We start from the raw sequence: 11011 nt of genomic DNA, 5'->3' as shown, positions 1-11011 counted from the left end.
AATTTATGTTCAAGTAAGGACCAAGAATTCATAATAGAAGTGAGATGATGTCTAGAGGTAAAGGTTGTAGTTACAGGTACAGTCTGTAAAGGGCATTAATTTTCAGATTGGTAAAAAAGAAAAAGAATATATCTCATAAGATACTGGCTGGTCAATATCTTTCTCATAAAGGTCCAGATAGTGCTATAATTTTCTTAGAATAGATTTTTATATATAATGCTTTGAATATAAGGTGAATTTGGATAGTAGATCTGAATATATCAGACTAAGTTCTAAATGATCTATTTGTTGTTGCTGTTTTTGGTTTGATATTAGCAAGTAATCTGAACAGTAGAATAAAAAGGATTCATTAAAGGCTGATTTTCCCGCCATGATGTATGAGGGTTAGCCCAAATGAGGTTAAACACCATCTTCAGCAACCATCATTGACTGAGTGCTTACTGTCTTTGGCCCTGGGAATGAATTGAGTAAGTCATACTTCATTCTGACAGACTTTAGGGTCTCATGGAAGACTTAGCTGTACATACAAATATGTTATAAGGCATTGGATATTAGTGAATGAGTGTTTAGACAACTAAGTGGTGGGTGTTTCTTGACTACTCTCAGTTCACAGTCCATAAAAGAATATCTAAGCCCAATGCAAAAGAGAATATATTAATATGATCTTTCACTACCAAACTATGAATTCTTGTATCCTTGTCTTTTAGCAAGAGTCCAATATCTGGTAGAAATTTTGTATATCAGAGTTAAAAGAAAATTAACATGTATGAACTAGAACTCCCTGTCAACCTGTTGCTGGTCTTGGTGAAACAGTTGTACCACTGATTGCAATGTAAACATTATGAGTAAACCAGATGTTTATTGTGTAGGATTTCTAGAATTTTGCTTGTTAGAACAATCACACACATATAAAATATTATATAAGATGTTATAAAAACGTTGTGGTCATTTTTATGTTACCAAAACCTAGGTCTTTGCCTTTATATAAAACTTGATGATCTGGATATGATAGTCTTATCCTTTTTGGAAATCAATGACAGATACCTTCCCCCCTCCCCCATAATGTTGGTAGGACTAGGCCTTTAAACAAGTTTATGACAAGCAAAGTACCCAATGACTCTTGCTTATGTTAGGAGGAAGGTGGACCCTTTAAAGGTGAAAGGAATGACATTCATATTAATTTTCTGGATTTTACTTCTAAGAGAATCTGGAAAGAAGATTTGAGCAGCTCAGACAGGATTTCTACTGATAACCCCTTGGGATGGTATGATTCTGCCCTTCATTGAACTCTTAAGTTTTTCTTCTCTTGCAGTTTCTAGACCTGAGTCTCTTCTTAAGAGACATAGCCACTTGTCTTTGGCAGCTAGGCAGCTGCACAGTTCTGCAATGACAGATGACCACCCAGGCAAGGGGCACACAGCAGGTGCAAACATCCTTGCTTAGTAAGACTGCTTACAGGATGGCACAGGAAAGAGATTCTATTTCTTAGTCTTTTGTAGTTGTTATATTTCTTTGGAAATTTTATTATATTTCCAAGAGAAGAGAGGGAGAAGGCTGGCATGAGCCATTGTTCTCAGTTTGGAATAGCAAAGTGCATTCTCTTCAGAGGCTAAAATAAGCTGCAGGACAGAGTCATAACTGTCCAATGGTTGGTCCCCAACAACCACAAACCGGTAGTTATAGCCTCAGGGGCTCAAAAATTTTCAGATAGGAAGGGAAGACACAGGTATTAAATAGCCAACCCCAGCCTTGAGGCGATGGATGTGATACTCCTGCAGGGCAGACAATTGCCAAGTATTCCCCTTCTAGCATTACTGAAATCACAAGCAAGAGCCCCCACGTCTGGGTAGAATCTTCCAGGGTTTACTTCAAAGCTTTCCTCCCCACACCCTTTATTCATTTACCACTGATTTTCTATGATCCTGTGACAAGAGGAAGAAACTAATCATAAAACCTGATCGAAAAATCCTTTTTATACTAGAAGACAGCTATTAAATATTCACTAAGCCAAGGTCTCCTTGCAACATTTAAACAAAAGAGGCTCTCCACTCACGCCGTCCCCACCTCGCCAGAAAATGTGTTCCTGGACAAGCGCTGACCATCCCGAAAGTTGCTATTTCCCTCAGTTGAGGGTGAAGTTAGCGATTCCGTAGCTGCAAGTCTCAACTTGGGGGAGGGGGCGACAGCCAGGGCGGGGGTAGAGAGGCGAGGAGGAGGGACTAGAGGGAAGGACACTGCCCCCTACTTGATCGAGGTCGTCGCTTAAGCCGGTGGAGCTGCCAGTAGGGTTTGGGAGGGAGGCCGAGGTCGGGAGGGAGTGGCGGCCGCGGTGGGGCGGCTTGGGCTCCGCACCCGCGGCTGGGTGCCAGGCTCCGTACCTGGCGGGCCGGGCGCGCCCCGCAGGCCAGCCGCCCCGGGCGCGGAGGGTGTGAACGCGCGCGCCCCCTCCGTGCCCGCTCAGCCTCGCGCGCGTCCCGGGGGAGGCTCCGCCGAGAGGCGCCCGGGGAGCCCGCAGCCTCAGTCCTGCCGCCGGCGGAGCTTTGTGCGGCATCGGCGGCTCCGAGTCCCACCTGCAGGCGGCTGAGAGACGAGGAAGGGGAAGAAGAAGAGGAGGAGGGGAAAGAGGCGGCGGCGCCAGCTCTCTCCTGCTGCCGGCGCCCACCTCTCGGGGGTTCCGCAGTCCCCAGCCCACGGCCTGCACCGGCCCCCCGACCCCGGCCCGGCCCGGCCCGGCCTCCCGGCCACACCGCGGCAGCCGCTGCTGCAGCCCCCCAACCCTGCCCGGCGCGGCCCAGCCCAGCCGCCACCGCCACCGCCACCTCTAGCCCCGGCGAGTTTGAGGCGAGCGCTGGGCGCGCGGCGCCGCCTCGATGTGCCTGGGAGCCGCCTTGGCGCCCCAGCCCCGCTGAACAGCCCCCTCTCGCAGCGGCCGGCCCAAGAGGGCCAGCGAGGAGGCGCGGCCAGCTCCAGAGAAAGAGCGAGAGAGAGAACGAGCCCGATCGCGAGCGCAGGGAGCAGACACCATGCCGGGCTGGAAGAAGAATATCCCCATCTGTTTGCAGGCGGAAGAGCAGGAGAGAGGTGAGTGAGGCGACCGGGCCGGGAAGGCTAGGCTGGGAGTCCCGGTCAGGGGCCGCCCCCAGTGCCTTCCTGTCCCCCGGCTACTCCAGACCGGTCCCTGGACGATCGGGAAGGGGCGCCGCGCCCTCTGGGGCCGCGGGCGAAGCCAGGTGGCTTCTTGCTAACTCTGAGAGGTTTTTCGGGGGGTGGGGGGTGGCGGGTGGCGGGAGAGGGGGAAAGGAATGGTGCTGCAGAGGGAACTTTTTACTTAAGGAAAGATTTTCTGGCAAGGATGTGGGGGAAACTCCTGTTTCTCCAGGGCCGGCTTGCACGTGGAGCCCGGAGCGGCTGTCTGTGGGGGTGGGTGCTGGGGATGATGATGGGGTGGGGGGAATATTGCACTGCTTTAAGTGACTTTTCAAACTTTCCTCCTCCTCTTGCGGACGCCTTCATGGTGTCCCAGCCTCTGGCGGGGCTACGATGGTGTTGCCAAGCGCAAAGTTGCTGGGCATTCGTGAAGGAGGAGGAGGGGGCAGAATGTGGGGGAGTGAAGGGGGCGCTACAAAAGGTTTCTGGAGGGGGAGGGGAAGTAGGAGAAGACTGTTCCCTCGCTGAGGGTCCGGGGCTGGAACGACTGCTGGGGAGATGAGTTATGCCTCAGCGCAGTCCCCGCCGTCAAGTTAATACCGCAGGACTGCGGGCTTTTCGTAATTACTGTCTATTTTCTTTATAAAAGGCGGCTCTCTGTGCCAGGGGGCTTACAGACCTTTTGTGCTTTAGCCTGATAAGTGTACTGGGCACGATGCTATTAAGTGACTTGTGGAGAGGAAAGTTGGGGGCCTTTTGCACATTGAACGCTGGGTTCTGTTGAGGTCATTTTATGGTGTTTGGGTCGTGCAGAGGTTGGCCAGAAGTTCAGCTTGGTAACCTGGATATGATGTACTGTGTGCACCAGAATTTCCTATACAGGCCTCGTGGGGCTAGGGTGTGTGTGTGTGGTGTCTCTGTTAGCTTCCAGAGGGACCCTGACTGTCAAGGTTCATCAGGTTTAGTCCCCTGCTCCTTCTACCTCAGGCTGTCCTGAGTTTGATGAAAATGTTTTAGAATTGACGGGATTTTCAGGATGTAGGTTCTGCATGGGTTGTGGCAAACAGTTGGTGCTGGAGGTTAAATGGTGCGCAGGGATGGGTGGGTGGGTGAGGAAAGTGGGGAACCAATCTGGTGTGTAAAGGCAGAGTTTTCAAGGAAACCTAATCCTGGCAGCTTGATGAGCTGGTATGGACACTGGCTTGGTTACTGAGCATGCCAATAGTTTTGGGCTTTTGAAATAATGCTTACTACATAAGAACAAATGTACAATTTCCAGTTTTTCTCTAGGTGGCACAACCTGTCTTTGGTTTACATCCTGTTTAATGACTCAGGGAATTTATCCCTTTTAAACCACTTCCTTATTAGATTTGTGCATTCATTTTCCAGCACACTTTCTGACAGGTGACCTTATGTTTACCCACTCAAAAGGCACCCCTGCTGTAGAAATGCTTCTGCTTCTCTCTTTAGTAAATCATATCTTAAAAGTAGCAAGTAGCAGTACCAATAATTTACAACCAGGTAAAAGCACTAAATGAAAGCATTCTGTCAAGCATGGAATGTCTGTACTATCAACTAAATGTCACAATGCACTTGACGTTCAATGTATCCATTTGATAAAAAAAGAAATCAAATTACAGTGCTGCCAACAAGTTTTATCAGAATGCTGAAGTGGGTAGATTTTTGGATTGTGACAAAATGTGCTTGTATGTCTTTTAGAAATATACGGTAACTTTGAAAGATGATCACCTAATCTGCTTGGTGGAGATAAGACTGAAATTCCTCCAGAACATAAAAATCTGAGTCACAAATTGGGCTGCCTTTGCTTGTCCAGTAGGAGGAAATGGAATGTTTGTTAACTTGGTGTCTTTTTTCACTTTAAAGGTTATTTATTTCTTGCTCATATTATAAGATACTTTTCCAAACGATTAGTATTGGGAGGGGTGGGGGCTGTGATTTTTTTTTCTTTTTCTTTAAGGTTCTGTTTTATTGGGGCTGGGGTTGTGGTTCAGTGGTAGAGCGCTCGCCTAGCACGTTCGAGGACCTGGGTTCGATCCTTGGTACCACATAATAATAAATAGAATAAAAGTAAAAAAAAAAGGTTCTGTTTTATTGAGAATACACAAATAGATGTTTTTGTTTCTTTAAAATTTTTCTGTCCACCTAGTATGTGTGTTTGTGTTTCTCTGTGTGTGTGTGTTTAAACAAACTGAGATGCCCACATGACTTTTTATGCATCTGTCAGAGGACACTGTTTGAACTTGTCTGATCCTTTTTGAAGAATTTTATTGTAGAGTGTTGAGCAATATTTTCTATTTGCATTTGAAGTCTGATTGTGTAGGGATTTTCCCCTTGGATCTTAAAATATTGACATTTAGGCAGTGTTGAATTATTTTCTTCTAAAACAGAAACAGAAGATTAATTTGTCAGGTCATTCAGGAAAATAATGAACATGGAACAAATACTTTTTAGATTTTGTTGGGGGATACCATTGACCAAAGAAAAAAAGAAAAAGAAAAAGAAAAAGAAAAAGAGATACTGAGGAATGAGACTAAACAAATTATATTTTTATGTTTTGTGCGTGAATGAATTTATAACAATGAATCTCACTATTATGTATAATTATAATGTATCAATAAAATATGCAGAAAGGCCAATTTATATTACTATTAAATTCTAAGGTTGGTTGTGCTTATATAACCACTGCTCTTTCTATGTATTCTTCCCAACCCCAGTTTTCATCTAGACATTCTAAAATCTATTATGGAGACTACTCTAGCATAACCTTATATATATATATATATATATATATATATATATATATATATATATATATATATCTGTTTGAATTATAGCACAAATTAATACAAGATGTTAGCTTCCTAAAATGCCACATATATGAACAAGTCTATATCTTAGCATTATTCTCTTTAAAGTGCTAGTTTTGATTCAGAGGCTGAGTGAACATGCTTTCTTGGTATTATTACAAACAAAAAGAGGTTTAAATGAGCTATATAATTTCATGTCATACCTGCATACCATTCCAAATGGGTTCATTTTGAAGGCCTCTGTCTGGATGATTCTGAATGAACTATTGTTATTGCATGCAAGGTTAAGCCTTAGAAACTGTAACATATGGGTTATTGTAGCAAATACAGTCATTTCCAAAATGACATGTTAAGATTCACCCATGTAGAGTGACATAGTATTAAAATTCAGGACACATTTTTCTGTCCTACCCCCGATTTTCTGCTTGTGCTCCTAAACCCAATCCATTTAGAGGCTATCAAATATAGTTTTAGGTAAATGGTTTGGGAGAAATGATTCTCAAAAGTGTTCTATTTAATATCCCTTTCAATCAAATTAAATTAAGCAATTTATTGGTTGTTTTACATCTGCATATTAGCTGATGATGTGCTATAAGAATATAGTTCTTGAATAAAATCTTAGTAAAAAAGGATAGGTTCATCTGTAATTAACAATGCCTTTCTTTTGCTTTGTAACTTCTCTTCTAATTTGTGTGTCTCCTGTTAGTAAATGTTTATCGTGGTTTAATAATATGTAGTTAGGCTATGAAATCAAGCTGGTTAGGAAGATTATCATTTATCTCTGCAAACATTCCTTGCTAGTTTCGGGGGAATATAAAAATATTAATTGGTATTTTTCTTATTTTTAAATTGTATCTATAATTACAATATATGAATATTATCTAATTATAACATCAGCATATCCAGGGAAAAACATGTGCATTTTTGAAGTTCTCCACACCTTGCCTTTTTGTTTTTCTCATAAGTTTTGGGGGTCTACAAGTGAACTTGAGAACGTCCCTTTGAATTTTTGTTGTAGGAATTATTTTGTCTGGTTTTTTGCTTGTATTTTGGATCTCGTTAAATATAAATAATGAGCTTTTTGTAAAATATCTATGAGAAAGCACAGGGGGCTTAAAAAGTGTGCCTGTACTATACCCTTGGTTTGTTTCAATTTCTACATTACAAGATCTGGTGATCCTACCCGAAAAACTATTTAATAAAAAGTCCAATTTGAAATTTGAGTTTTGATTGGGAAATGCTATGGGGAAAAGAGAAGAAATCACACACACCTAAATGTTTTGCATGAATTATTTGGTACAATTATTTGGTACCCACATGCCTGTAAGGGTTGTAATGTAGGTATTATTAGCTCCTTGTCTGAGGCTCAGAATCAATAAATTTGCTTAATGTTACAAAGTCAAGATTAGGGAATCAGTTTCTCAAGAGATAATTTGAAAAAGAAACTAAGTTACATTCTAAGAGTAAATTTGTTGCATTTTAAAAATTAACATTATAACATCTTACTTTGTTTCTCTTGGAGTTTTAATGCTACCACAAAATCTTTTATTAAGGATTCATCAGAAGCTGGGTGCAATGGCACATACGTATAATCCTAGCAACTCCAGAGGCTGAGGCAGGACGATTGCAAGTTTGAGGTCAGCCTTAGCAACTTAATGAGAGATCCTGTCTCAAAATAAAATAAGATGAAATAATGGGCTGGGTATCTAACTTGGTGGGCAAGTGCCCCCGTGCTAAATCCCCAGTACCTACCCATTCCTCACCAATTCATCAGACAAGTTTTGGTTTAGTTACATATACTGGGAAAACACTTCTAAGGTATACTCTGGGCATTTGACAAGTTGACTTTGTAAGATTGGTATATTAACTTCAACAATAAGAGTAGAAACTTCAACATAATTTTAAGTATAATTATCTGATTGAACTTAATGTAACTCATCTAAGTGAATGAATTTTTCCACTAAGGAATTGGCATGGTTATATAGTTTTTCTTCTTTTAAAACAGTATTCACCATAAAGGGAAGAATTGGGTGTTGTTTCTTCATGGGTAAAGGACTGTGTTGTCAGTAGCTATTGTGCATTTGCTCTGTTGCCAATGTTTTATTTAATTAAAGCCATATATTTGAACTTTCCTGGCTACCAGTTGTCAAACAAATGGGCTTCAGAATTGCTTTCTTCTGCAGCAAACTGATAGGGTTCTTTTCTAAAGAAAAAGAAATATCAACTCATATTAGTAAAGGAAATGGAGAATTGAATACCATGGGTTTTAAGTTTATATTAGATGTTGCATGATAGGGGACTGTTTAAAGCATTTAATATTTGATTCATTTTTAGTTAAGTTACAATAGTAGTAATATAAAATAAAAAAGTAATAGCAATATAACATGTCTACCAGAGAGCATTATTCCAATGCAGAGTCAAAAACCTCTAGTCCTATTTTTTTTTAATTTGTCTACACTTCTTTTTAAATTGAAAAGTTTTCTAAATATAAATTTAAAAACCTATTGATACAAATTTTCTTATTCAAAAAGCCTAGTGGAGCTGGGGAGTGTAGTCACCCTAACAAGCTGGAGGCCATGGGCTCAATTCCCAGCAATGCAAAAGAAGCCTAGTTTGGCCATGTTAGCAGCTAAAGGGGAGCTCTCAGTCTTATGGGAAAGTTAATCTTGTCTAAATATATCTACCAATTAAAATGCACCTGATGTAATTTCTTATCATCCTTCATTTCAACAGTGATTAAACTTTAAGCATCAAATGAGGAATGTGGAAAAGATATGGTTTGTATCCTAGAGAGATTTCTTAGCCTGGGCATGGTGACTGATAACAAAAAATTTGAAGTCAAACAGCATTGAGTTTAAAACCACTCTAGCATTTATTAGCTCTGTGGCCTTTTAACTTCTTAAAGCCTTTTTGTTCTCTTAAGATAAGGACAAGTAACATCTCTCTCATGTGAGGATTAAGTGAAATTAACAAATGTGAAGGAATTCATAATAATATTTTTATATAGTTAGAGCTCAGTAATGGCAACTCTTATTATCATCAAATTAAGATATTCGTAAGTTTAACACCTTGGTTTATTCTGATGATGAAATGATAAGAGTTTTGTTCTTTGCAAACTTCATAAGCTAGCAGGAAAAATAAAAAAGCATTTTGTGAAAAGGTACACTGAAACAGACTTTTCTGAGACCAAGTTCTTTGATATGTTCTAAGAGCCTAACTCTCTTAGAGAAGAGGCTCCATTGTGGAAAGAAAAGCACCCAAGGCCATACTTCATATCCTTAGCAAATGTTTATTGAGCACCACCTGCCATAATGGGTGCTGGGGATGAGAAAATGATGGTTTCCATTTTCAGGGAGATGATTAAGTATAGCTATAGAGTCATGGCATGACAGATGGCTCTAGTGTAGGTAGCCTCTGTACTCTTGTGCAGAGCAGTGCTAAGAGAGCAGAGAGGAGGGACTGATTATGCTGAGGGTGGGTGGAGAGAAAGAAGGTTCTGAAGACAGCTATCAGAAGGGGTAGCAAGAGGAAGTGTTAAAAGAGGGCTGAGGTGAGGCATTAGTTTTGATCCTTAGCACCACAAATAAATAAATAAAATAAAAGTTCTGTGTCCACCTACAACTTAAAAAAAAAAAAAAAAAAAAGACTTGAAGGGAAAAGAAGGGGAAGCCTTGGAGGCCTTGGTGCAGACTTGTGGAAATGTATTTCAGGTGAAGGACATGCTGTGTTCTAAAGCATTGTGAAATGAGATATTCCATAGGCCACTACTGATTTCTTAAGAGCCTGAAGTATAGAAAATGAACATGTATATGGAGTATAGACTGTGAGTATTCATTTCTCCCATGAGTGGGTAAACTGTGTGGGAGAACATGAGACTTGGAGGTATGGATTCAGAAGGACTTCAAATATCAGATTAGAGCTCAGAGTGTAGGAGATGAGGAGTTAATTGAAGAATTTCCAATGGAGGAGTAACAAAATTGAATTGTCTTCTTGGTAAGATAACCTTGGCAACATGGAGGAGGAAAGATTTTAAAAGCAGAGAGACTTGGATGGGTGGGGGTCAAATAGATGACTGTAGCCCTTTTATAGACATGCAGAGATAACACAGGAGAGGGATTTGGTGAGCAGTCATTTAGGAAATATAGAGGGTTAGTTCTCCAGTTCAGGTACTATTAAAGTATTGTCTCCAGACTCAATATCTTGATACAGAGTTTGGTAGCTTTTCTACCATATAGTGCTTTTTTTTTTTTTTTTAAGTTATACATTCCCACCCTCAATCTGTGTAGGGGAAAGAGTAAACATAATTTGGTATAACAATGAAAAAATAAAGGACTACTAGAATGGTTGGTTACCAGCATATGCCAATGATAGCTTGTTGTGCATGCACTATCATTTTTCTTTTAAAACTAATTGGAATTTAAGTGACTTTTTTAAACTTAAAGAGAAAAATGGTAGTAATTATTGTATAGAACTGTCTTTTCTATTGGTAGAATTGGGTAATATTTTAAAAATTATTGTTCTGAAAACAATAAAGACTGTGTCAATGGGTTCAATATACTTCTTTCACCAGACTCGGAGTCAGAAAATAGGGGTTAAGATCTTTTCAGCCATTTTCCTGGCTATTTGGCCTAAGCATAAATAGCCCCTCTTAATTTTGTTTTTTTTCATCTGCAAAGGGAGGATGATTCTTGGCATACTGATCTCCTGGGATTATGTTAAGAGGTGAAAGCCATTCTTGCTACATTGCTATATAAAGCTATTATTGCTACATTGCTATATTACAAAGGTGAGAAGTTGGCAGAAGACTGAGGGTCTTAAAGTACATTTTTCTATTAGTGTGCCATCTCTGGATGAAGGTATTATTTGCATAACTTTTGTTATGCAAAAATCTTGGAAATTTTCATAAAAAAGTTAGCCTTTCAAAATGAAGTTCAATTATGTGCTTTCCCCATTAGATTTTTATATATAACGTTAGTAACAAAATCACAAAACTCATTTATAACAAAATAACACAAAGGGATGCAACTAAGTTACAG

At 40.6% G+C, this 11011-nt stretch overlaps 1 protein-coding gene across 1 annotated transcript in view; it reads left to right on the top strand.

Annotated features, from left to right (window-relative positions):
- Nucleotides 1-1757: 1757 nt before the first annotated feature.
- The window catches only part of LOC308658283 (uncharacterized protein), a gene marked incomplete at its 5' end in the record, with an annotated part of 347970 nt that continues 338716 nt past the window's right edge, over nucleotides 1758-11011 (top strand). Inside the window, 2 exons of the mRNA XM_081310852.1 lie at nucleotides 1758-1763; nucleotides 2287-3081. Coding sequence (XP_081166978.1) covers nucleotides 1758-1763; nucleotides 2287-3081 — 801 coding nt within the window. The remainder of the gene's footprint in view (nucleotides 1764-2286; nucleotides 3082-11011) is intronic.

The sequence above is a fragment of the Spermophilus citellus genome (genome assembly GCF_964194105.1).
Source record: "Spermophilus citellus genome assembly, chromosome: 10".
In the NCBI taxonomy this organism is placed as follows: Eukaryota; Metazoa; Chordata; class Mammalia; order Rodentia; family Sciuridae; genus Spermophilus; species Spermophilus citellus.
This window is presented reverse-complemented; position numbering and strand designations above follow the sequence as displayed.